The sequence below is a fragment of the Pleurodeles waltl genome, chromosome 1_1 (genome assembly GCF_031143425.1).
Source record: "Pleurodeles waltl isolate 20211129_DDA chromosome 1_1, aPleWal1.hap1.20221129, whole genome shotgun sequence".
Classification (NCBI taxonomy): Eukaryota; Metazoa; Chordata; class Amphibia; order Caudata; family Salamandridae; genus Pleurodeles; species Pleurodeles waltl.
The window spans coordinates 745,600,510-745,627,760 of NC_090436.1; the positions used below are offsets into that span (position 1 = coordinate 745,600,510).

General features: G+C 42.1%; 1 protein-coding gene across 1 annotated transcript in view; it reads left to right on the forward strand.

Annotated features, from left to right (window-relative positions):
* Positions 1-26,482, forward strand: part of SHC3 (SHC adaptor protein 3) — a 418,135-nt gene extending 391,653 nt beyond the window's left edge. The window contains exons 9-12 of the mRNA XM_069227563.1: positions 5,864-5,960; positions 12,197-12,391; positions 20,239-20,534; positions 26,082-26,482. Coding sequence (XP_069083664.1) covers positions 5,864-5,960; positions 12,197-12,391; positions 20,239-20,534; positions 26,082-26,210 — 717 coding nt within the window. The 3' untranslated portion in view covers positions 26,211-26,482. The remainder of the gene's footprint in view (positions 1-5,863; positions 5,961-12,196; positions 12,392-20,238; positions 20,535-26,081) is intronic.
* The last annotated feature ends 769 nt before the right edge of the window (positions 26,483-27,251 follow it).

Consider the following 27,251-nt stretch of genomic DNA (forward strand, 5'->3'; position numbering starts at 1 on the left):
GAAGACACCGCCGACGATGGCACCGTCGGCGACTAAGATGCCGACAGAGGATACGTCGCCGAAAGAACGGTCGACGAAGACACCGTCGACGAAGGAACCGCCGACAAAGGATCCGTCCATGAAGGGCCCGTCGATGAAGGGCCCGTCGACGAAGGACCCGTCGTCAAAGACACCGTCGACGAGGGAACCGTCGACGAGGGAACCCTCGACGAGCATATCGTCCACAGCACTGGCAATGTATAGACCATCGACCCTCCTGGGTACTCCACCGCACCAATCGTCAACTATTCTGCCTTATCCTCAGGACGACTCAACCAGATTCTGACCTCTTTCACTTATCACCATGGGGGACAAACCTTCTGATATTCTACCAATGCATACCTCCCCAAGCAAGGTATTGCCATACCCCCCACAACATCTCTTAGATGATGATGATGATGACGCATACTCCCAAAACGAGGGAATGTTTGGGGCAGCGAGTAGCCCGTCTCAACTCCATGTCAAGTGCCAGGATTTTGATGACGAAGACGAACAGCATTACCAGCCCACTTATGCTTCAACATCCTACCCACAGGCAGAGCAACAATCGCCCCTCTCCATGCCTAGCACACTAGTGGCGGACCTACAATATATGCTCAATGACTACTATAGAAGGTTTCCACCATCAACGCAGACCACGCCACCTAGACCTGAAAGCTACCAGACACCTCGTCAAACCCAGACTACCAGTCTTCCGGAAACACCTCTGTAGCAGCGGTCACAGTTTAGGCAGCTAACTCCCTCGCCATCCTGGGAAGATATGATCGCCAAATGTGAGCAGACATGTCTGCTTTCTTGGATCTCCTGCCAGAGGATGCCAAGGTGGAAGCAAAAAAGGTGTTGCAGGAGGGAGAATGGGTTGCTGCAGAGATTATAGACAGCACAATAGACATTTCTTTAACTGGGTTCAGGCAATTGGCTGGCGCAGCAGTCTTGCGCAGGCAAGGATGGCTAAAGGCTACATCATTTCGACCGGAGGTCCAGAGTCGCGTTCTTGACATGCCTTTTGATGGTGAGAGTTTGTTTGGGAAGCATGTCGACGACATGTTACAGGCCATCAAAACGGATACAGATACGGCAAAATCTCTAGTTACCCTTCAATATAAAAAGCAACCTTTTCGTGGAGCAAGGGGAAGAGGAGGTTACTCCTTTCGAGGGGGATACCAACAGTACAGATCCCAGTATCAGTCTTCCTCCACAGGATCACGACACCAGTACCACCAGCAACAGCAGCATTACAGGTTACCACCGGCCGCAGCTTATAAACATCCAACTAGAGGAAGAGGAGCTGCCCGAGGAAGAGATACGGGCAGAAAACAATGACCTGCTAGTCATTCCAGCATTCTCCCCCCCACCGATATCGAGGGTTGGAGGTCGCATCACTTCCTATTTCCTTCAATGGGCGGCTATAACATCAGACAGATGGGTGCTCGATATAGTGGCCAGAGGACATACTCTGGAATTCACGCAAACACCACCAACTGTTCCTCCATCGGGCCCATCGCCCCCGAGGATGAACCAACTCCTCAAGGAAGTAAAAGTGATGCTGGGCAAAGGAGCGATAGAGCCAGTCCCTTTTTCTCAGAAGAACAGAGGATTCTATTCCCGCTTCTTTCTCGTACAGAAACCCTCCGGGGACTGGCGCCCCATCCTGGACTTAAGAGCGCTAAACAAGTTTCTAAAGAAACAGTCGTTCAGGATGGTAACACTTCAAGATGTCCTGCGTCTTTTAAATGCTGGAGATCTGATGGCATCCCTAGACCTCCAGGATGCTTACTTTCATATTTCCATACACTGCAACCACCGCAAATTCCTCATGTTTAGAGTGGGTGGTATGCACCTCCAATTTCGAGTTTTCCCATTCGGTCTCAAATCGGCTCCCAGAATCTTCACAAAAATGTTGGCTCCGGTAGCAGCGCATCTCCGCCAGTCGGGTATCCAGGTTTTTCCTTACCTGGAAGACTGGCTCATAAAGGCACCCTCAAAGCCGCAAGTAATACGTCATATTTCGCATTGTCTTCAATTGTTAAACAGCCTGGGGTTTGTCGTCAACTACCAAAAGTCTCAGCTTCACCCCACACAAGTATTAAACTTCTTAGGAGCAATACTAGACACGGTCCACAGCAAAGCGTACCCGTCTCATGAGAGGAATTAAAAACTAACCTCCTTAGCACGCAGACTGTCTACAAAAAAGTTTGTTTCAGTCCGCATCTACAAATCATTTCTAGGGATGATCTCATCATGTATTCCGCTAGTCCCAGACTGCAGGCTCCATATGCGACCCCTGCAAGAGCAATTGGACATACAGTGGACCCAGGTGAACGGTTCTTTCGAAGACAGAATTCGCATAACACCTCTAATGCAGAACACCATGAGGTGGTGGGCGACACTAACCAATTTGTCAAACGGACTAACATTCCTTCATCAAACACCCAGTTACATAGTAACAACGGATGCCTCTCTCGAAGAATGGGGTGCACACTGCCAGGACCTGCAAATCAGCGGATCCTGGAATGCAAAAGAGGTTCAACTCTACATCAATTACCTAGAACTCAAAGCGATACACTTAGCTCTAAAAGCTTTCTTGCCAAAACTACAAAATTCAAGCGTTTTAATCAGGACGGACAACACAACCAGCATGTTTTATCTAAACAAGCAAGGAGGCACGAGATCCCTACAACTCTCGCAACTAGCTCAAGAAATCTGGACATGGGCCATCAAGCACAATATCTCACTCAAAGCGGAGCATGTGCCAGGACAAACCAACGTTCTGGCAGACACCCTGAGCAGGACAGTGATGCCTTATCATGAGTGGGAGCTAGACCAGAAACTTCTCAATCAACTTTTTCTCTTATGGGGCAAACCAAACCTCGACCTATTTGCCACACTCGAGAACAAGAAATGCCAGTATTACGCAAGTTGGCTTCCCCAGAAAGGTTCGTGGGGGAATGCGTTTTCAATGACATGCTCCGGGGTCTATGCCTACGCTTTTCCTCCGATCCCGCTCATTCCGAGAGTCATCAACAAAATAAAGACGGAGGGGTGTCGCCTCCTATTCATAGCTCCCAGGTGGCTCAGACAGGTCTGGTACACAGAGCTCCTAGTGCTCTCCGAACAGCCACATGTGCAACTCAGACAGAGTCCGACTCTCTTGACCATGCACCAGGGACAAGTCAGGCATCCAGATCCGTCATCTCTTCACTTGTCGGGCCTGGCTCCTGAATACAATGAGTATCTAAATCTGAACATTTCCTCAGAGTGTAGAGACATCTTAGCAAACGCTAGAGCTGACACTACCAACAAAACCTATAGACTTAAATGGAAAAGTTTTTGTATATGGTGTGCAGCAGAAGGTATACATCCCTTTTCCGCCCCTCCAGAGCAGATACTTCCATATCTCTTGCTCTTGGCAAAGTCAGGACTTTCATATTCCTCCATTCGAGTGCATTTGGCAGCAATCTCGAGGTACCGTAGATAACCACATATGGTCTCATTATGCTCCACAAGAATTGTCAAACAATTCATGAAGGGCCTTTTTCGTGTTTTCCCGCCAGTTCGAAAACCTCCGCCGTTATGGTCCCTGAATGTTGTATTATTGCAGCTCAAGAAAGCTCCCTTTGAGCCGATCCACAGAGCTGATCTAAAATTCATCTCATGGAAAACAGCGTTACTACTAGCTCTTACTTCAGCCAAAAGAGTCAGCGACATTCAGGCTTTCACTGTCAAAGAGCCTTTCCTCCAATTTACAAATTCCGGTGTGATCCTATGAACAAATCCTAAGTTCATTCCGAAAGTTCCCTCAACGTTTCACTTGAATGAACCAGTCATCTTGAAAACCTTTTTTCCAAACCCACAAACGGTAGCCGAAAAGACATTACATTCCCTGGATATAAAAAGGTGTCTAAAGTTTTACTTACAGAAAACATGAGTCATCCGTCAGTCTGACCAATTATTTGTTGCATTTGGCGGAACGAGAAAGGGACATGCGGTGTCCAAACAGACTATAGCCAGATGGATTGGCCTGGCAATTCAATTCTGTCATGCTAAAGCTGGTAAACCACTCCACAGCAAGGTGAGAGCCCATTCTACAAGATCGGTAGCCACTTCAGCTGCACTCTTTGCTGGGGTGCCACTACATAGCATCGGCAGAGCGGCCACATGGTCCAGCCAGCATACGTTTACAAAGCACTATTGTCTCAAAGAAACGAGTAACGTTGATACAGCGGTGGGACAGGCAGTACTGAGGCATTTATTTCATTAAGGTGAGCCTCTTACACATCCCACCACCACACTCAAGGTATGTTCAATATTGTTTCTCAGTCTTGTTAATATATAATTTTATATCACAGTGGTTTACTCTAGTATTTTGCTTCAAATTAGTCGTAAGATCAACGCTTTTTCATATTGTGTTAACAAGTTGTAGACCTCAAAACAGCAACGACACATATTGTACCATAATTTTCTGCCATACAGGTTTTTTCTAATATTGTTATATATATATATAAATGTATTCTAACGTGATTGAGATCACTTAGAGAATTACGATAAAAAGACAGTCAAATTAATTAGCTAATTCTCAAACATTACTGCTCGTTATTCTGACTCAAGCATGTGAATCTATGAAAGATCCAATACTGGAGAAGAAAACTAGTTACTTACCTGTAACTGCAGTTCTCCAGTATTGGTATCTTTCATAGATTCACAAGCAACCCACCCTCCTCCCCTCAGAGGCTCCCCTATTATACAGATATTAAACTTCACACTTCTACTAGAAAATCTGAGGGAATTCAGCCTCTGTTGGGAGTGTTTGGGAGGGGCTGAATCCTGATTGGTTGACACTGAAGTTTGGGTCTCTTCACAAAACAAAGTATATAGACTGTAAAATAGCATATAAGGCCTACTGAGGCCTACTGGTTTTAAACTTACTGACTTACTGCTTTATGTATTTAAACTTACCGTGAGGCTCCCACCTCGACAACGGGGATGATTCAAGCATGTGAATCTATGAAAGATACCGATACTGGAGAACTGCAGTTACAGGTAAGTAACAAATTTTCAAATTCACTAAAAGGTCACATCTCTAGTCTGCACTCAACTTTGCTTTACTGAAAGAAATTCTCAAAAAGTTTATACCAATGATCATAACACTTTTCATGGCATAACTCGCAATGCCATTTAGATGAATGCGGGAAACTAGCTATGCTGCACCTAGTCGTTTTCAAAGTGCTCCAAAATGCTGTCGCTATAATATCCTCCCTCTCTTCCTTCTGTCTCCATTAGCTTCAGCTTCCAACGCTTCAAAAATGAATTATAGGTTATGTAGCGCACATATGTTCACTACTATAGCGCCACATTCCATCCAAAATACACATGGGCCACTTGGTAACAAATAAATACCTGGATAATCTCTCTCTTGCTGTCATTCTGTCGCTGGTTGTGTCTCTCCTGTCTTTCTCATCTGCCCCCACACCTTCACAAACCTATTTGGGATTCGATTGTAAAGGTACTTCAACAGGGCTGTAGGCCAGAAAGTGGCAGTGTTCCCTAGACGTCGTCACATTGTCACTCAGAAAACAAATGTTCATTTCAGAAAATTTTCTGATGTATGAATCCACTGTAGCAGACTGCTTTGATTACATATTTAGAGTCACATATTGGTGCAACCTGGATGAAAATAGGGTAATGTTTCGGGAGTCAGATACTGTGATTTTTTTTTTTTTTTTGCCTACTGTTTGACAAGTTACCTGTTAAAGTGCAACGTTTAAAACATGTTCAGGCAGAAGTCAGAAAATATCAATACATTTTTATGTTGCATTCCCTATAGTCTGCACCAGCTGCAGCAAGAGAACAGACATATTACCAAGGAAGGTACATAGGTGAAAAGCCCAATGGAGACAGACAACTTGCAGCTGGCAGACAAGGTAAAGTAGACTTCCCTTTCATTACAAATCGATTGTCATGTTTTCTAGTATTTATCTTGTATGTTTACTCACTGAACCTTTAACCACATTTTTAGGGTCGAGCCTGCATTGCATGCGCTCGCGCATGCGTATCGCAGCGAGACGCTTTAGTTATTAGAAAAGGGCTCTGAGCCCTGTCGACGTCACGTCAGTGTGTTTGATTGGTTCGTGGGCTTGCCTAGTAAAATCTGCTTGCTTTCATTAGTGGAAGGCATGCACACGTCATGCCTTTTCCGGTGGTTAGCCCTCCTCGAGCGCAGCGACCAAGTACAGAAAACATGCGAGGTTCGCTGTTTTCTGTCAGATCGTGGACTACTTTTTCTCTATTTTCCTAGCGCGATTTCGCTTGGCAGAAGTCGAGCGCTTACACAGTTAATTTCACTAATTGTACATAAAAGCACTTTTGCCGATAGATGAAAAGTCGGGTTAGGAGTTTACAACGCGATCAGCTCTAACATGAGCAAACGCGAGACCCGTTGCATTGCAAATGCTTGTTCTTGACAGTCATGTTCATCTTGAAACACACCCCAAGTAGTAAATCACTTCCCGTGGCTAGCATTAGATAAAGGGGCCCACTACAAGGACAAAGGCAGAGAACATTAGAGTCCGAGTCTAAGATAGAAAGGATTTTTGGTGCAGAAGCCGAGACCAGAGGAGTGTCGCCCTGCAAAAAAAATACCCCAGAACTAAAAAATAAAATGGTAATAAAGTTTATTTTTTACCATTTTATTTTTCAGCACCCCTGCCTGAACCGAGTGTCAGGACAGGGTGGAGCAACTACCGATAAGTGGCAGCAGCAGAGAGCTCTCCACTTTATTTTAAAGTGCGCATACACCTTTGGCCAGCCGTTTTAAACTCCTCTAAGAGAAAGCACAGGCCTCCCGTGCTCTTGTGAGCGCTCAGCAAGGCCGCTCTCTCTAATGTTGGCGCCTCTTTCATGCTGGATACCAGTATGAAAGAAGCTCCAGGATTTGTTAGGGCGGTTTCCTGGGTCCCACGTTGGAGCTTCCAGGAGATACACTGTGAGGAGAGGAGGACGCCATCAGGTAAGTGCCTTTTAAAAAAAATATTGTTATTGTTCAGTGTTGAGCACGCTGTGTAGTCATGCTTTCTAAGTGCGGCTTTCCAGCCTGACTCTATATTTTTCCGGACATATTTTCATCTGTTACAATGGATCATCATGGTCTCCATATATCCCTGGTGAAAGGGAACACAATCAACACTGTTCTAGATTGAGACAGCACTCTACTGCCATCGGCCTGTTGTTGAAGTAGACCGCATTGAGGGCCTTGTGTCCACTGCAGGTTGGTTTTTCATGGAGGTGAAGACTGCAGGCAGCAGTGGCCAATACTATAAAAAAAAACATGTTTGCATAGTCTTAGGTATACTGCTGGATCACACAACCACTTAGTGAGAGACAGGTTAGGTTCAAGTGATGCGCTTTTTAAGAATTCCTAATACTCCTTAACTCATCTAGTCGGGGAGGGTTGTATTCTGTTGCTCGGTCCAGCCTGGCATTTGTTGAACCTAATGCAGAGCTGCAATTGAATGAATTTGAAAAATGTTTCTTATGCAGCAACCGAACCCGCCGGGGAAATGTGATCTCTGAGAGCAGCCTGGCATAGAACCAAAAAGCCACTCGCCATAATTTCTCCCTACAGCGTCAGTTTTCAAAAAAGGATTCTTATATAAAAGCCTAGATCTCTATTAATAGAACACACTCACGCCATCTGGTTTGTAGCAATGGACACCTTCTCTTGGCCAACTGAAGTAATGTTGCTCATTAAAGAGCGGCCTACATTGGCTTTTGCCAGGACCGGTTTAGGATAAATGTACCCCAAAAGCGAACATGTACCACTCTTGCTTTATAGCTTGCATGATTTTTGTTTAACACAATGACAAAAGTAGAAGTCATTTTTAACAATAGGGTAAATGATCAACACAGTGCTACGAAACCACGACTGTTAATAGGGTAGATGAGTTGGGAGAGCAAGTGGGGAATGTGGGAGAAACCACACATGTAATTGGTGGGTTTAAATGTAACAATTTGACCCATCAAAACAAGATGAAGAATGTGGTTTATGATTCCTAATTGACAGAAAATAAGGCAAATAAAGATTTGTAGGTCCACCGTTTTCTGGACTTACATTGTTAGTGTTAATATTATGACCTTATGAAGTCTTGCTGTAAATAAAACTACCTACATTGTATTGAGATTGTGTGGCTGTTTTAGTGTTTATTTGCAGACGATCCCATCTATAGACGGAAGTGCTATGTATATATGTATGTGTGTGTAATGTTCATAACACATGCATGCATGTATGCAATGCTCGCACATACATTTAATGAAGTGGTCATTCCCCCTGTAGTGTAAGAGGAATGACTGAAGGCATTAGTGCAAATTTTAGTGCACCCACAAAGGGCCTCATTACGATTTGCCCGTTATTTGCCTTGGGGATACCAGGGTCCATAATCTCTAGTGGCAGCACAATTTATTCAAACTGAAATGAGGAAGAATATGAGGAAAAAACATCCTTTTCTGCATGTCATTCCCTCTTCCGACGGATACATGGGTCCTTTTCATGGTGACATTTACCAACTGTATTTTTGAGTTAGATTGTATTGAGTATGTTGGATGCAACAACCTGGTTGTTAGAAATGGGGTTTTTGGTTGGCAGTCAGGTTACCCCCTGTCCAAGCAAAATCCCTCACTCTAGTCAGGGTAAGTCACACACAATCCAAGATTATCCTGTGCCCACCCTCTGGTAGCTTGGCACGAGCAGTCAGGCTTAACTTAGAAGGCAATGTGTAAAGTATTTGTGCAATAAATCATACAATACCACCATATAGCACCACAAAAATACACCACACAGTGTTTTGAAAAATATATAATATTTATCAGGATAATTGTAGGTCAAAAAGAATAAAGTTGCAATGGGAAATTGTAGAGATATCACTGAAAAGTGATATAAAGTGTCTTAAGTCTTTAGAATATAATCAAAGTCTCTTTCAAGCACAAGTACCTGGTTTAGAGTGGAAAAATCTCCTCCGAGGGCCACAAAAGAAGAGGTGCATGGAAAAAGGGTGTGTGCGTCGATTTCTCCTCAGCACACACGGACTTGCGTCGTTATTTTCCACGCGGGGAAGTCGTGCGTCGTTTTCCGGCGCGCGGACAGTCTCTTTTCGTGGATCGCGGGGATTACCAGATGTCCCGGGTCTGTGCGTGGATTTTCCTGCTTGTTTTCTGGCTGCTCGTCGTTCTGCGGGGCTGCGCATCGAAATTACGATCTCACGGCAGGCGTCGCGTCGATTTCTCCTCTAGAGGTCGGGCGGCGTTGTCCTTGCGAAGCCGTGCGTCGGATTTTCGGTCGTCCCAAGAGCGTTGCGTCGATCAGCGTCGGTGTGCGGCGTTTTTCTCGCCGTGGCACAAGCTGTGCGTCGAAATTTTCGGCGCACGGAGCGTCCAAGCGAAAGAGGGAAGTCTTTTTGGTCCTGAGACTTCAGGGAACAGGAGGCAAGCTCTATCCAAGCCCTTGGAGAGCACTTTCACAGCCAGACAAGATTTCAGCAAGGCAGCAGGCCAACAGCAAGGCAGCAGTCCTTTGTAGAAAGCAGACAGGTGAGTCCTTTGAGCAGCCAGGCAGTTCTTCTTGGCAGGATGTAGTTTCTGGTTCAGGTTTCTTCTCCAGCAAGTGTCTGCTGAGGTAGGGCAGAGGCCCTGTTTTATACCCAAATATGCCTTTGAAGTGGGGGAGACTTCAAAGAGTGGCTAAGAAGTGCACCAGGTCCCCTTTCAGTTCAATCCTGTCTGCCAGGGTCCCAGTAGGGGGTGTGGCAGTCCTTTGTGTGAGAGCAGGCCCTCCACCCTCCCAGCCCAGGAAAACCCCTTCAAAATGCAGATGTATGCAAGTGAGGCTGAGTACCCTGTGTTTGGGGTGTGTCTGAGTGAATGCACAAGGAGCTGTCAACCAACCCCAGCCAGGCGTGGATTGTAAGGCACAGAAGGATTTAAGTGCAAAGAAATGCTCACTTTCTAAAAGTGGCATTTCTAGAATAGTAATATTAAATCCGACTTCACCAGTCAGCAGGATTTTGTATTACCATTCTGGCCATACTAAACATGACTTTCCTGCTCCTTTCAGATCAGCAGCTGCCACTTCAACAGTGTATGAGGGCAGCCCCAATGTTAGCCTATGAAGGGAGCAGGCCTCACAGTAGTGTAAAAACGAATTTAGGAGTTTTACACTACCAGGACATATAACTACACAGGTACATGTCCTGCCTTTTACCCACACAGCACCCTGCTCTAGGGGTTACCTAGGGCACACATTAAGGGTGACTTATATGTAGAAAAAGGGGAGTTCTACGCTTGGCAAGTACTTTTAAATGCCAAGTCGAGGTGGCAGTGAAACTGCACACACAGGCCTTGCAATGGCAGGCCTGAGACAAGAAAAAGGGGCTACTTAAGTGGGTGGCACAACCAGTGCTGCTGGCCCACTAGTAGCATTTAATTTACCAGCCCTATGCACATAAAGTGCACCTTACTAGGGACTTATAAGTAAATTAATAGTCCAATCAGGTATGATTCAAGGTTACCATGTTTTAAGGGAGAGAGCATATGCACTTTAGCACTGGTTAGCAGTGGTAAAGTGCGCAGAGTCTAAAAACCAGCAAAAACAGTGTCCACAAAGTGGAGGGAGGGAGGCAAAAAGTTAGGGGTGACTACCCTAAGGCTGTCAGGTCTAACACTGGTGAATACTATTTATCCTAGAAATAGGTTAGGTGAAAAGGATTCTCGGGTTTGGTATTCAAATTAAAGGGGCCAACCGGTGAATAGTGTGACAATACATATGCAAAGTGCAAGCTGATCTCATCAAAAAACAAAGCAACAATCTAGCACTCCTGTTGTTCGTGATGGTTAGAGATGCGGGATTGGATAAAGAAAAATTAAAGTAAGAGCAAGTTCGAGTCTCTCTCTCCCTGCCTTTCTATCTCTCTGTCTCTCTCTTTCACACACACACACACACTCTTTCTCTCTTTTCTTTTTCTTTCTATCTCTTTTTAGCCAATGTGCAGAAATAAATATGAATTGATAGGAAGCTCTGAATATCATATTTACGTAAACATAACGTTCTGTGTAATTTACTTTTCTTCTGACTTTTTCTGATTGGTACCTGACAGTTTGGTAGCTATCTCCATGCACAAAGCACATATTGAAACTGATATACGTTTTCTAACTGTAATGCCTAGAAATCAAATTCTTGTCAATTCTGGCTTCGGTCTACTTGTGATATAGGTTTCCTGATTTTAAAGTTATGATGTGTATGAAGTGTAATATCGTGGTTGATAATATTTTACTGTAAGCAAACATTTTAAGTATTGTGCAGACATTAGTGAAACTAACAATATTGCACAGTCCTTTATCCATAGCAGGAAAAATCAGTTTTCTTTCTTTGGAGATTGATGTTGTAGTGGTTCCCAACCTGTGGTCTGGGGACCCTTGGGGGTCCGCGAAGCCTCGTCAGGGGGTCAGTGACCTCTTAGAAAATTAAATAATATTAACAGATTAGGTCCGCAGCTTTCAGTAATGACTCAGTGGGGGAGTCCCCCGATTCCAATAATGATTCAGTGGGGGGCACCGGGTTCCAGTAATTATATAGTGGGTGTCCCCAGAAGTCAAAACGTTGGGAACCACTTTATACACAGTTAAGACCCACGGACTACCAAACAGTTTTAAACGTTACCTAAGGCCGTCATTACAAATCCAGGTACTAATAGGGCTTTGTGCTTGAGTTCGGTCCACAAGGTATGCAGTGATACTGTTCTCTTTCCAGGCCCAGGATTTTCCAGCTAATACCTGGCTAAAATTGTGTGGGGAAAACACTGCACAATCTCAGGTTTTCCACTCAAAATCGGGGGAAATAAGAAGTGTTACTGCATTTTCATGCATTCTGAGGTGCAGAGCCTGAAATGCAGAGGTAATGTGGTACCTGTAAATGTTGCACCAGGGGGTCCCACTATTTACCTGTTATGGTATTCTCTCTCAAAATGCCAGTGTAGTCATAATGAGACTGATTAGGGAGATGTTTGGCCATTAAATCTTTCTGGTTATTCACATTATTAAAAACATGTTTGTACTTTGTCAATCAAATGTGAGCAGGTGAAAGTATAACTCAGAATCTCTCCAACCTTTACAGGGTCCTTGGATATATACAGTCAACCTGAGGGAAATGCACACACTTCTCCAACCGGTGAAGTGCCAACCTATGTTAACACACAACATCTCAATTTGCGAGCTCTGAAGGCACTCCAGTCAGAGGGCGAAATAGCGTTCAGCACATCACTAGACAGTACCAAAGACGTCAGTCCTGGAATGGATATATTTGATATGAGTGAGTTAATTTTTGAAAGACTGATCTATAGCATTATTGTCTTATTGCAATGTTCAAAATGGATTCCAATATCATAAAGTAGCTTTTGTATTTATGCAAATTCTAACAAATGGAAAGGTTGAAGATGTGCTAATCATTTTAACGATAGTCCCTCTTTCTATAGTGCTCATCACCAAATTTGTGTGAATAAATATAAAGCTATGTTTTGAAGAATATTACAACATATCATACCCAATTATATGGACCTCCACATATTGCATTTAGAGTTTCCATTAATAGAGCCTGCTATCCACATTGTGGGATTAGATACATGTATTGCCAATTTTTGTGTGAGGAGTGGGGTGCTAAAATTAAAAAATAAATAATAATACTAAGCGTCCTTTATAGAGATATTTTTACCATTATAACATTATTTCTTACAGGGTGTTATTTTATGTATTTTTATTGAAGAGTGCTACATTACCAGTGGTGCTGTACATTGTCCAAGTTTGAGCTGTAGTATGTTTACTATGTGTGAAGACCTCTGCAGTCTGGGCAGAGATCTCTGCACAGTAAAGATAGGTGTGGTAGAGGTGGAAATCTCCACATGTAGGTTAGTGATTAGTATTTTGTAGTAAATGAATGGTATCATCGTGGTACTACTAAACATACTACAAAATGCAGTTTGTACAAGGCCCCTGAATATGTATTGGAATCTACTACCCACATTTCCTCTACAGTAAGTTCCATATGGTGGCCCAAATTCAGCCACTGGATTGTACTCCATATTTAGAGTTTTCATCATAAATTGTCAGTTCCCTCCAAACTCAAAATGACGTCCTAAGTGTTTTCATTTGCTTCCTTCACCTTACTTGAATTCTTTTATATTACTCTACACTCTTCCCTGCTTGTTGCGTTCTGCCTTCGTGTGTCAACTGATGGTGTCTAGGATGCCCTATGCACCATCCCATTTTCGGTCTTTTTAGATTTGATTCCCAAATTATGGAACGTCAGCATCAAATCTTATGTACTTAAGAAACCTTTATGGGAGCAATGGCTGTCAATTTACTAATAGGGCTTGAGCCTCTGCTGCTGCTAATTGTTAAGTCTTTCTGTTTTTTTATTACTTGTGCAGCCCTTTGGATAATATTGCTATAGTGAATCAAATAAATAACCGAAAAGAGCGTGAAAGTGAAAGTGACAGAGATATTTAATGCTTGTAATTTTTCAAACTATCTGTGATTTCCTGAGCCAACCACCGAGCCCTCTTTTACAATACTTTTTTGCTGACCATGATCACTTGATAATTAAAAATCAAATGACTAGAAATTTGGTATAAAGAAAGTTGTGGATATTTGGAACACATTCAAATATTGAGATTAGGGATAAGAACTAATTCTCCACATTTTGGATCACCTATAACCCTATTGTGCTTTGACCCATAAACATTTGTCATATTGGTTAAAGTCCATGATTGGCACATTTAGCTTGCCTACAGGTCCATAGTATATGGTACCCTGTGTGCTCAGAGCCTGTATGTTAAATGGCATTAGTGGACTGCAGCACCGATCCTGCCATGGATAGAATGAACATGTAAAGCTTGTTTCTAGGCCTGCCACACCATCTGGTTGTGCAGTTTTTAAACTACCATTTCGATCTGTCAAAATCACCTTTTTTCCAGGTCTAAACTTTTTTTTTTGAACAGCAGAAAGTCACCCCTAACTAAAGCCTTACCAGCCATAAGGCATGGTGAATGGTATTTAAAAGTATGACATATGTGTTTAATGGTTTTACATGTCCTTACAGTAAAAAAGGCCGCAAGCACATTTTTCACTGTAGCAAGGCTGGCTGTGCCATAGAAAACACTGGGTTACTTTATTAAGTGTAATAAAGATAGAAAGGTACTTTAAAACTCACTTTCTTAGTTAAACAAAATCTAGCATAGTTCTAAAGTCTAATTCTATCTTACTATTACAGATATAGTGACTTTAGAAAGTCACTATTTTTTTCCTAAGGCTTCTTGTGGGCATTTCAGAATTAACGCCCAACAGTCACTTGGCAGTCTGCTGGCTCTCTGCTCCCAGGAAAGGGAAGAAAAAGGGCCTTGGGTGGTAGGAGGTAGGAACTGGGTGATTTGCCCACCAACTGTACAAGCTTCAAAGGGGCATCCCCTCTCACAGGCAGATGTAATTCAAACCTAAGCCTACCTATCCCATTGTCTAGGTGGTCAGTATGGCTGGAATGTCAGAGGCGGGAAAATCTGTTTCAGAACTAGTTTGCAAGGGGTGTTTCCCATTTCCCTATACACACCTCAGGATTGTGTCCAGAGCTCTGCCCGGGGAAAATAATGTTTTGCCATATTGAATTGTAGCAGAACAGTGCAGTGTGGGATTGTTTCGGGCCAAACCCCCCCAGGAAATGAAGTCAAAGTGGGTGAGGTTGCCTATGGGATTATTTTCCTTATTGGTTAGGAAGCTTCACTCACCCATAAACTAGTGCCAGGCATAAGAGTGGCATCCCTGGATAACTTCTTCAGAACACATCTGGATGTGTGGTACATTAAAGGAGGACTGCAGTTGCTGTTGAACCTGTTGGGAGATTCTACAAGGGTTGGACCTGCGCCCATTTGTACCCAGGACAAAGAAGTAGACTCAAGGGTCAGTTTTCTAACCCCCTCTTGAACTGCAGGGCCAAAGAAGCTGCAAGAAGCTATTTTTTTAAGAGCCCAGCTGACCAGTTGTAACTGGATTTGCCCTGGAGCCCACTGGTGACTTCTAGGAGAGTGAGGTCCTAACCCACAAGTGGTGCCCACAAGATCCTAGACCCTTGGCTGCTATTAAAGTGTACTCCTCTGACTCTAAAACCCGCAAACCTAGACACTTAAAAACGTTTTCAGAATTTTTCTTGCAGAAAAGCAGTGGAAACCAAGACTGAACCCACAGCCTCAGATGTCAAAGCACCAGTCACATTCAACGCGCCAGTTTCTGCTGCTGAAAGGATTTTGACTTCTAGAAATGTTTCTACAGGAAAACGTAGAGGACCTTCACTGAGGCCAATGTCAACCACCATCCTACTGCTGATGAAACAGCTCAGGTACAGATACCAGATTTCACCTGCTCAAAGCTTCCCGCCAGCGACGACAACTGCAACAAGTTTCCAACTGCAGTTGAGGCTCACACTGTGGTCCTGCACTTTTACACCAGGCTGCCATTTTCGAGCCCTTCGTTGGACCTAGCCTGCAGCCCCACCTGCCAATGACCTGTTGACGAGGACTTTTCTCCAGAAATGTTTGTACGTCAGAAGGTAATTTTTCAACTGGGACAAACCTGGTCACCATACCCAACTGGTAGTAGCTCACTGTTAGCCTTCATTTTAGATTTGGACCCGGTCTAATGGGACCAGATAACCACCACTTTTAGGTGCTATTTTGACTTGAAAGTTCTAAAAAATCACATGTATGGTTCTCTACACCAAATTGTTGTTTTGGTGTCCATCTGTTTATTGAATTTTACTCTATTCTTGAAAATTGGACTGAGATTTGTATTGTGCTGTGTCGTCTATGAGCTGAGGCTCACAGCGAGGTCCCACCCTTCACCATGCCACCATCGTTAATCCCTCCTTCAGACACAGCCCGACCTGCCAACCACCCGTCAACGAGGAATTTTCTTTTTAAAGTCTTCTAAGAAAGTAAGCTTTCCACCAGACAAATCTGACCCCTGTACCTGACCATCAGTAGCTTATAGTTATCTTTAACTTTTGACTTGGACACAGTCATTTAGGCACTATTTTGACTTAAAATTCAAAAAATCATATCTCTGGTTCCCTGTATCCAATTTTGTCATTTTCATGTCTATATGTTCCTTTATAGTTACTCTGTGTTTTTGTATAAATTGGAGTGGCATTTTTATTGGATTATGTTTTCTACTTTTTAACTGTTTTGTTACTGATACATGCTTTACATATTTCTCCTAAGTTAAGCCCCTCTGCTCTGTGCTGCAACTACCAATGGTTGAGCTCAGGTTTAGATTTTTGAGACCTAACTATACCTGGTACAGAATTGTGACATTTTTACTAGGTGAGGACTCACATCCCCTACAACCAATAATCCACTTTCTCATATGTATTCACTGAAACATTTTTTTGTAAAAGAGGTGTTCTTTACACAGGTAAGAGAGTAATGTTTTTGAAGGGGAAAAAACAACAAAAAAATCCTACAAGGCTTCACTTGAAGATTACAATGCTATACCTATAAATATGTAAAACTCTACAGTTATGGTGAGCTACACAACAATAACTCCACAAAGTGCCCTGCTAATAACTGAGCCCATATGTTGGTTGTGCTCGTGTAGGATAGTGTGTGTTCAGTGGAGCAGTGATTCGGAACCACTGTGCACTGATATGTTGCCAGTGGATTGACATTAGGCATGGTGATGGATGTGGAGAAGATGAGGTGTCATTTAAGACAGAAAAGCTTTCATTACAGTAGTTGTACAGGTGACATACAGAACATGCAGGTTTTACTAAACTTTGAGTACTTTATATACTTCATATCGATTTCATATTCAGGAGTTCTCTATATACTGGAGTAAGATGCAGAAGGTGTTTTTCAGTAAATACCTATAGTGCCTGCATCTAAGGTAATAGGTTGCATCTGCTCCTTGAGTACTCACAGGGAAGAAGAGTATGGCATGAAAAGTAAAGCCAAAATGGTATTTTACTTAATTTGTGTTGGAATTAGGGTATTTGTACTCCATAATGGCTTCACTGTCTTTGTGTAGTTGCCATTGCTGTGCAAATAGGCCAGTACACATGTATGCATGTTTTCTAGAAAGTAGCCACCTATTAGCTTTTTTGACACCACTTCTGCAAGTCTGGAGTCTCCAGGTTCCAGAAACAGAATAGACCAGATTAATTTGTTACACAAGATGTAATCGCACACAATATTCCGAATAGTGGCTTGGTCAGATTTTCCATAGCACGTTTACTTGGATGGTATGGCCCTTGTGACACTTGTTTTGTGCAGGCAGGGTGAGGGCTGAAACCTTGAATAGTGCAATGCAGAACTAATTTTGGATTTTCCTCTATGGTAAGGTCCAGCTGACCCCATTCATACCTCTGTGCTCAGTTCCTCAGCAGTCTAAACACTTATCACAAATATCTGTTGATTAACATATAATTGGATGCTTAAACTATGGTCAAACACTACAAAGCTCTAATTCACAAACCAGTAGCACCTCACCTTATACTTTGCATTTCATTAAGACTTGCAATTTCAAAATGAACGCCTGTTTTCATTTTTTTGTAGTCTGGGAAGAAATATTAGCAATTGTCACTCTTGACATTCCTTTAAGACACAATATGACTGTCAGACCTCTCAGCTCTTGGCATGGTTTCTCCTGTCTTTTTGGCTGCTGACCTGTTTAAGGTCCTGTGCTTAATTTTTGCTGGCTTTAGGACGCAGGGCACTTTACCACTGCTGACAAATGCTAAAGTACAAGTGCTCCCTGTCTAAATTGTATTGGTGATTGGTTTAACCATGATTGGCATATTTGATTTACTAGTGAGTCCCTAGTTTAGAGCACCATGTGTGCCCTGGGCCTGTAAATCAAATGCTACTAGTGGGCCAGCAGCACTCATTGTGCCACCCACAAGAGTAGCCCTATAAACATGTCTCATACCTGCCACTGCAGTGTCTGTGTGTGCAGTTGTGAACTGCCAGTTCGACCTGGCAAGTGCACCCAGTTGCCAGGCTCAAACCTTACCTTTTACCACATGTAAGTCACCCTTAAGGTAGGCCCAAGGCAGCCCCATGGGCAGGATGAAGTGTATTTAAATGGAAGGACATGTACTGGTGTGTTTTACATGTGCTGATGGTGAAATATTGCTAAATTCGGTGTTCACTATTGCAAGGCCTATCCCTCCCATAGGTTAACATGGGGGTTGCCTTGAAATACATTTCAAGTGTAATTTCCTATTGGGAACAGATAGAGATTTTGAGTTTGAGGTCTCTGAACTCTCAATAATACATCTTTTGGTGAAGTTGGTTTTGAAATTGTAATTTTGAAAATGCCACTTTTAGAAAATGGGCGTTTTCCTGCTTAACTTTTCTTTGCCTCTTCCAGTCTCTGGAATACACGTCTGGTCAGGATGACAGCTGGGCTGTTTGTGAATCCACTCAAAGTGAGCTTGGGTGTGCCCTGCATATCCTGATCGGTCTTTCTGGGCTACAGTGGAGTGAGGAGCTGACACTTGCACCTGAATATGGCTGTGCTGTCCTTACACAAAGCAGTCTCCAACCCCCTGTAGTGTGTCTGGGGCCACGGCAGGAAAGGCAGGGTTGTGTATACTACAAAGACTTTCCTTTGAAGTTTGCCTACTTCAAAGACAGAAATGAATATTGGACCTCTGAGACCACAACTTCAGAACACTTCTGGACTAAGGACATTCTGCCAGGAAGAAGAGCTAGATGCCGTAGGGGGACTGCCACTGGCCTTCTGCTTGCTGCTTTTGTCCTGGGAGTGAAAGGACTGGACTTTGCTTTCTACATCCTGCTTCCAAGGGTTCTCCAAGGGCTTAGACTGCGCTTGCCTCCTGTGAGAAGTAACAGTGACATCAAAGGCTTAATTTGCCAGCATCTGGGCTCTCTTGCTGAGAATCCTGACTTGCCAAATAATGCCAAATCCAGTTACTGGACCCTTGGGAGTGAGTTCTGGTGTAACCAAGAAGAAAACAAGTACATCGACTCCAGAGCGAATTCGGAACTGGTGCCGCTGTCTGACTCCACGCCGCTGCCTGCACTGGTGCTGTGGTTCCCGCTGAGTGCAAAAACTGCGACTGAAACTGCCGGCCTGAGGCCACTGGAGCACCTCTGAACTCCCACCACAGAATGGGTCCTGAGTGCCGTGTCACCGATGTCCGTGACACCCGACTCTGCCAGAGCATCTCTCGCCCTTTGGTGTGGTCGCAACACCACCAAGTAGACACTTTGCGTCTTGACCTGCTGGATTTATTGACACTGCTAGTTCTTAAGTAACCGATGCCTCGCCACCGATGCTGCTTCACCTCCACTGCAACTGTATGGAACAGATGCCTTACCTCCCCTGCCAGGCTGTAAGGAACCAATGCCTCACCTCCCTGGTAGTAGTAGGGAACCTTACGTCACTGGCTCCAGTGACGCATCACCTCCCCAATTCCGTTCTATGTCTTTATTTCCTTGTTTTCCAAAGGTATTGTATCTAGGCGTTCATGTGACTCTGTGACTGACCCGCCCTCCCTCATGAGTGGCATAGGGCTTTTGGGAACTACTCTGTCAAGACGTCATAATAGTCCCTGTTGGAGCTATTGTGTTTCTAAGTGCTTTACTGAAATTTTATCTTTAAAATAAATTATCTTTGCTTGTGTATGTTGGATTTTTGTTGTTTTGGTCTTGTTTTACTCAGATAAATATTGGCTATTTTTCTGAATTGGTTTGGAATACGTCTGTATTGTTTTCACTGTGTTACTGGGAGTGTGTACAAATACTTCACACATTGCCTCTGAGATAAGCCTGACTGCTCATGCCAAACTACCAAGGGGGTGAGCAGGGGTTATCATAGCTGTGTGGTTCCCATGCCCTGACTAGAGTGAGGGTCCCTACTTGGACAGGATGCAAATCACTGCCAACTAGAGAACCCATTTCTAACAATGACAAAGCAGCTATCATGCCTTAGTTTTGTAAAATGCCCACTTCCTCTAGTTTCTAAGGATGTTTAATTATTCCTTAACCCTTTGTTTAATGTTTGTCTACATATACTTAAAATGTTATTGATTCAAATGTAACCATGCCAGACCATGTGCCTTATTTTACACTTTTGCTTTTTTGTAACCAGAGCCATTTGAAGATGCTCTCAAGAAGCAGTCCGTGGGACCTGGGTTGAATAAGACTTCATCAGTTGACTGTTCTAGCCCTTTGCTATCCAGGGCAGCCTTCCTGGCCTCAAAGGAGCAACTGCATGCAGAGCCTTGGTATCAAGGAGAGATGAGCCGGAAAGAAGCAGAGAAGCTGCTGTTGAATGATGGTGATTTTCTGGTCAGAAAAAGCACCACCAACCCTGGGTCTTATGTCCTGACTGGCATGCACAATGGCCAATCAAAGCACCTCCTCCTAGTGGATCCAGAAGGAACAGTAAGCATTCATCACTAATTGACCTTAAATATGTGTTTAAAGTGTTTTTGAATGGCTCATCGATTTAGGACATGGTTAGGGAGACTTTTACTTAACGGAAACTAGCTGAGTTCTAACGGTTGTAGCAAATTGCCATAGTTTAGTGTTAGTTCAGTCAAATATGCAAAATATGTTAGCTTTCCTGAAAAGTTCACATTTGACTATAAAAACACTTCAACAATCAGATCGAAAGACAATTTGGCAAGTGGAATGTGGTTAAGATAGTAGGTGTGTGCCTAGGATAGCATGAGCTCATTTCTTCTATAATTTTCTTATTGAAGTTAATGCCACCAACATATAATTTTGTTTTCATAGGTAACATTACCTATGAAAACAAAATTATATGTTGGTGGCATTAACAACAATAAGAACATTATATATATATATATATATATATATATAGATATATATATATATAGATATATATATATATCTATATATATATATATCTATATATATATAGATATATATATATATATATATATGTAATAAGGTATAATCAGCTTAGGGTAACAGTTGTTTGGTAGGTCACCTAACATGGTAATGGTCTATTAATATCTGAAGAAGTTTCCTGTTTCAGGAGAGCAGACTTCAGTTGACAATCAGTTACGAAACATTTGATATTCATCTATCATTTGTGTACAGTTCTTGCCTCCTCATTAATTAAATAGCAAAAACATTAGGCAAACGGTATTCCTGAAGGAATTTGGGCACAGACAGGGAAAACAACAAATGATTCTTCAAGGTAATACATTCATTCATATGCTCTGTAGAAGTCTAGGGAATGAGGGCACCACATCGCTTCATGAGGTTAAGGCATCAAACTTCTCTAATTTTATAATTTTGTTCCAGACTCAGAATTCTGTGGTACAGAAACAAATCAAAATTATTTGTTTAGTAGCAAGTGGGTACACATACAGTGTGATAGAACAAATATATAACAAACCGTTGCACAATATGTGGATACCCAATAAGGTACAACATTCTTGACTTAGTGACCCAAGTAGTCATTGACATTTTGATGTTTTTAAATATAATACATCTAATAAATAATCTTCAGGACTGTTCTGTGTAAATCACAGTTATTTATGTGTAGTTATATAGAAAATAGTATCAATGGCCAGCCAGTTGGGTTGAAACACTCTTTAGTCTGCTCCAGACATGATACAGGAGTTCAAATAAGACCTGCAGGTGTGTCAAGGGTGAAACAATGCCAGGCATAATGTAAAATATCTAGGTAGAGCCAGACCTTATAAGTGCAGACAGTGGTCCCAAACCTTCGTCTGTTTTGTGGCAGAAACTAAAACCTCTTTGAGGATTACGTCCTGCTGTAAGAATAGATTAAAGAATTTGATTGAGTAAGAACTTGAGTGACCATTGGAGGAGGAAGGGGGAAAAGGAAGAAGACAAGACCTTTGGTTCTATCAAGCTTACGACAGGAGGTGCAATGTTTCGGTCTCACAGTTCAACTTGCCCAGTTACACTTTTCAGCCCCTCTAAAGGTTTAAACACAAATTAACTTGGAAGAAGTGAGAGATTTCTGAGTGTCTGCATGTTATTTAAAACGATACAGTAAAACAGTTCATATACCAAATGACACACAGCTCATTATTACTCCCAAAATCCCTTAAACAGCATCAGGATTTGTGCAATTAAACCACTCTGCATTTCTAATGCCACAGCTACTATGAATAAGCTGGGGGATAGTATGTGCTTGGAAGGAGCATAATTTGTTCTCGGCTACAGACACCCTACCTACCTTACCTTATCATCTTTTCAAATGAAAGCTTTAGTTCCTTGTTGAAAAGACCTGTGGTTTCTAATACTTAACATTGTATTAGAGTGAGATTTGTATCAATCGTTTGCTCATTATTGGATGGGTTTGCTGCCTGTCTTTTCTCCTTTTGATTCAAAGGCTTTCCTTCCTATTTTTGTGTTTGTCTCACTTAGCATCATTTTGGTGTCACAAAGTTCATCATGAGTTGTACGATTCTGCTGATGACAGTTTTTAGAGTCGAGCCTGCGTGAGCAGCATGGCCAGCATGTGCCTTGGTGTCACTTTGTGACCTTCTCTGGAGCATGGACCAAGCACAGATTTATTCACCTTAATCAGTGTCCCTCTGAACCTGCCGTGATTCAGGTTTTGTTTCCATTGTCTGTGTTTCGTTATCCCCCTCCCCACTTACCCGTTTGTGTTTATTTATGTTGTTGCTGTATATATGCTCTCATTGTCATATAGAGCAAAAGTATTCTGCCAACATGTTTTTCTCCCTGTGTACATAGGCTACGAGTTTCCAGTGTCTACTTTTTGTAGACGGATTGTTTACACAGTGACACCAAAATGCTGATCTTCTCATATCCTGTTTATAAACATGAAAACTGGGGAATATTTTGACAGTAAAGATACATATTCTGATGCACACACCCTTTATCACCCAACAACACTTACTTGACATGGCTGCAATAACATGCATGTTGAGAAGTGTGCTGCACCGTTAGTGCCCAACTCTATGCTTTTGACATTGTAATCTACTCCACTGTAATCCACTCGAATCCAGTCCACTCCAATCATGGTACTCTGATCCACTCCAATCCACTCTAATCCACTCCACTCTGATTAACTTTATTCCACTCTAATCCCATTAGCTCTAATCAGCTCCAGCCCATCACAATCCACTCCACTCTAATCCACTCCTCTACTTTAATCTCATCCAATCCACTCTAATCCACTCCAGTTCACTCAACCCACTTCAATCCACTCCAAACCACTTAATTCCACTCCACTCTACTCCACTACAATCCACTACAATCCACTTAACTCTGATCCACTCAACTCTAATGCACTCCAATCCACTCAACTCGAATCCACTCCTATCCACTCTACTCTAATTTACTCCACTCTAATCCAGTCCACTCCACTACAATCCATTCCAGTTCACTCTTATCACTACATTACACTCCAATCCACTCCAGTCCACTCTAATTCGCTGCACTCCACTCTAATCCACCCCACTCTAATCCAATCAACTCCCATCCACTCTAATCCACTCCACTGTTATCCACTCCACTCAAATCCACTCCAGTCCACTCCACACCACTCCACTCCAATCCTTTCCACTCTGATCCACTCATCCACTCTAATCCAATCCACTCCATTCAATCCACTCCTCTCCACTCTACTCCACTCCACTTTATCGCACTCCACTCTAATCCACTCCACTAGACTCCACTCTACACTGGTCTAATCTACGCCACTCAACTGTATGCTTTTTCTTTTTGTGTATGTTCATTTATTTTTATGAAGATCCAACACCTGCAAAGTGACGCCAAGCCCTTGCTTAATTTATTTGCCTGCTGTGTACTTTCATCTCCTTTTTTTTGCCCTTCAAGCCCTCTATTTTCAATTCCTTCACAGATGCTTCCCGGCCTGCTTCCAGTTTGGCTGTCTTTTTTAAAACTTTTTATTTTTTAACAAGGACCTGGTGTCTGCAAAGTGCTCTTTTGGTTCCTTGTGCTAGCATGTTTTTTTTTGCTTTACTTTTAATTTACTGGTTTAACCTAGCCTTCAACTTTGTCAATGCAAGGGTAGCCATCTTGGAATAAATTTTTGAAATAGAATACCCATCGCAAAGTTTTCTATTATAATTGTTCATGCAGCCATGAAAAACTTTGTCAAAGCCAATAGCTAGACCCTTTAGGACTGGGATCGATTGGCTTTGCCGGTGCATATTTATGTATTTGAGAGCAATCTAATTGCTTGATATTTCCCACCTTTAAATCTACATTCCTTCTACAATATTGCACTTTTCACACATATTCATTAAACATTCGAACAATAGGGTGATTTTCAATTCCTCAACATGCACTACAGATTTGATAAATGATCTCAGAAGCAATGTCTTTAACTTCTTGTTTCTTTTTTCCTTCTTTGTTTTCTTTCTACAACATTTGAAAAAATGTACATTTTTTTTACCACAGCCATTATATTGAAATAGAATGGCGGGAAACCACTTCTCTTTTGCCGCATGACCATAGTTTCCATATCTGTAACATTCCCCTCTGAAATCCAATTTTTCCACAGCTGTTTACTCTTTTTTGTTTAATCAAACACTACATTTACAGATGTTACATCTACAAATGTTAGTTTATCTCTATTTTGAACTCACTAACACATTTGACCATGTGCTCCACCCTTTTTGCCATAGCAATTGCTTCTTCCAATGGCAGCTCGTCCTTCATCCACAGTTCTTCCATAATCCCTGTGCTGTTGCATCTCAAAACAAATTAATCAGAACCCCTGTCCTCCGTTGCATTTCTGAATTTACATGTTGAGGCCAATTTACGTAGACTTGTTACATAATCCTCCACTGTTTCATCGCATTCCTGTGTCCCCAATTCAAAATGGTAAAGATTTAGAGTGGTACCAACCCTAGGAATGCAATTCCTGTACTCATTCAGGTTTCTCATTTTCCTTAACTTAGCTGTAATAAAATTTTTTAAGACATCTTGACCTTTGGCTCCTAAACAATGCAACAGCAGATAATATTTATGTCTTGCACTAAGATTAGTTCCACTAAGCCTGGTATAATTTATGAAACTTTCTTCCAGTTTTCTCAATTCAGTGCAGGTTTTTTGATGCAGATAAAAAAGGTGACGGTTTTATATTTTGTTTGGTGGCCTGCTTGGTAGAAGTTTAGATTGACAAAATACAATTACCCTTATATGTAGTGCTTATCACTGACTTTGCACCTGATTGACAAGTCCAAGTTGTTAATAACTGTGATTGACATGTTCCTGTTAATTCTCCAACAAAAAGTAATCAGTCCTAAGTAAAAAATTTGATTCGTCAAATTACGCATGATCACGGTTAGTTGGGTGATCCCACCTCCAAATGTTAACTCAGCCCACACCTCTTTTCAAAATGGCAGACTACTCAGAAATTAATACTTTTTGCAAGATTTGACGGACTAGTGTATATTCTTTGATGTGATTAAGAAGTAAATTTAGGACATTAAATATTTCACCATTTAATGTGAACTTTGATATATGCCATCTACCTTCAAGATTCAATTTGGCTTTGTTATTTTAAGGTTAAAAGACGTGTTGAAGTAAATACTTCCCCACAATCTTTCTAGAGTGTCTAGCCTATATACAATGTTTTTCAGAGTAGTAATAATTTTAAGTTTGATTGCACAGTTCTTTGTGTTGAAATGCCACAATATGATGCCGATTTATTGAGCCATCTGCTTTACTTTAATTATGTTCACTATATATGCCAACCACATAATTTCCATGAAAATGTCACAAACTGAAAGAGAAAAATGTATGCAAAATGAGTAAAGATGTAAAAATTGTTTGAAAAAATTGCAAGATTGGCATTAGGTAGATAAAAGCATCCAAAACCAGTTGCCTTTTATCATTTGCTTAATACGATGTAATCTACTGTTCTAAGATCGCAATCTGTTGGCTCAGCAAGTAATTTTTATTTTTTCATCCTTGTATTTCCAGGTTCGAACTAAGGATCGCATATTTGACAGTGTAGGCCACCTCATCAACCACCATCTGGCGAATAACCTGCCAATTGTCTCAGCAGGGAGCGAACTCTGCCTCAGGCTACCAGTGGAGAGGAAACAGTGACCAGCACCGCCAATGGATCCATTGAACTATGTCCACAAAATGCTGCAAAACTGACAACAAGGTGTTGTTCAGGAAGCAATAAAACTCAACAAGTTGTCACACTGCGCGGTGTAAAAGAGGCCTGGACCTTCTAAGGTCTGAAGTGAAGCCAAATGCCTTCAACCTCCGTGGAGTGAGTTTGTAACGAGAACCAGCTTACCCGAGGGTGTTATTGGACGTATAAAACCGATCCAGCGTTACATCCCAAGAACTCAATTGTTTTCGAATGCAAATTTTTTTTAAAAATCAGGATAATTTATTGAATAATGTTATGCTGGGATGAGAAATAACCCTATTTTTCAACGCATTTTTCTGTAATAAGCATTCAGATTTACCGTGACAGTATAAACAGGACTGTTTAGCACTGATTTGAAGAATGGGGGCGCTGCCTAAAGGGGTCACTGCTGAGCAATAACTGAAAGGTTTCAGTAGCACTTGTTTTAGTCTTTTCTCTTTGATAAAAAGGAAGTGGAATAACAAAATGAGTTCTACATCTGCTGCAATCTAGAAACTTAAGACGCGGAAACAGGAAAAGGTTTTCTGAGAAAGAATGCAGTTTAGATCAAAGAGTACTTCTTATTTCGTGCGTTTTTAAGCATGTTTGTTATATTTTCTAGCAGTCTCAGTTTCGCACAGTAATGGATGCACACTATTTTGTTTAGTTTCAGCTGATAAACTGCTGTTATCTGTGACACTAGGAGTCATAGTCAATGTATGTGAACTTTATTGATTTATGTGAATCGTATGGGAGACTGAAAAACCTGGCACCCAGGGAGAACACTCGCTTTCTCAGTCGCCGCCTGCTTGAGCTGTTTATTTATGCAAAAAAATGCAGGCAATTTTATTTAGATATAAGCAACTGTGCCAATACATTCCCGGATTATCCCCATCCTTGAGAATGCTGGTGGACCAACTTGCCCATCAGTAATAGTTTTCTTAAAATCTGATCTTCATGAAGTGATTCAGATTTTTTCATGTGAATATGGCAATTGTATATAAACA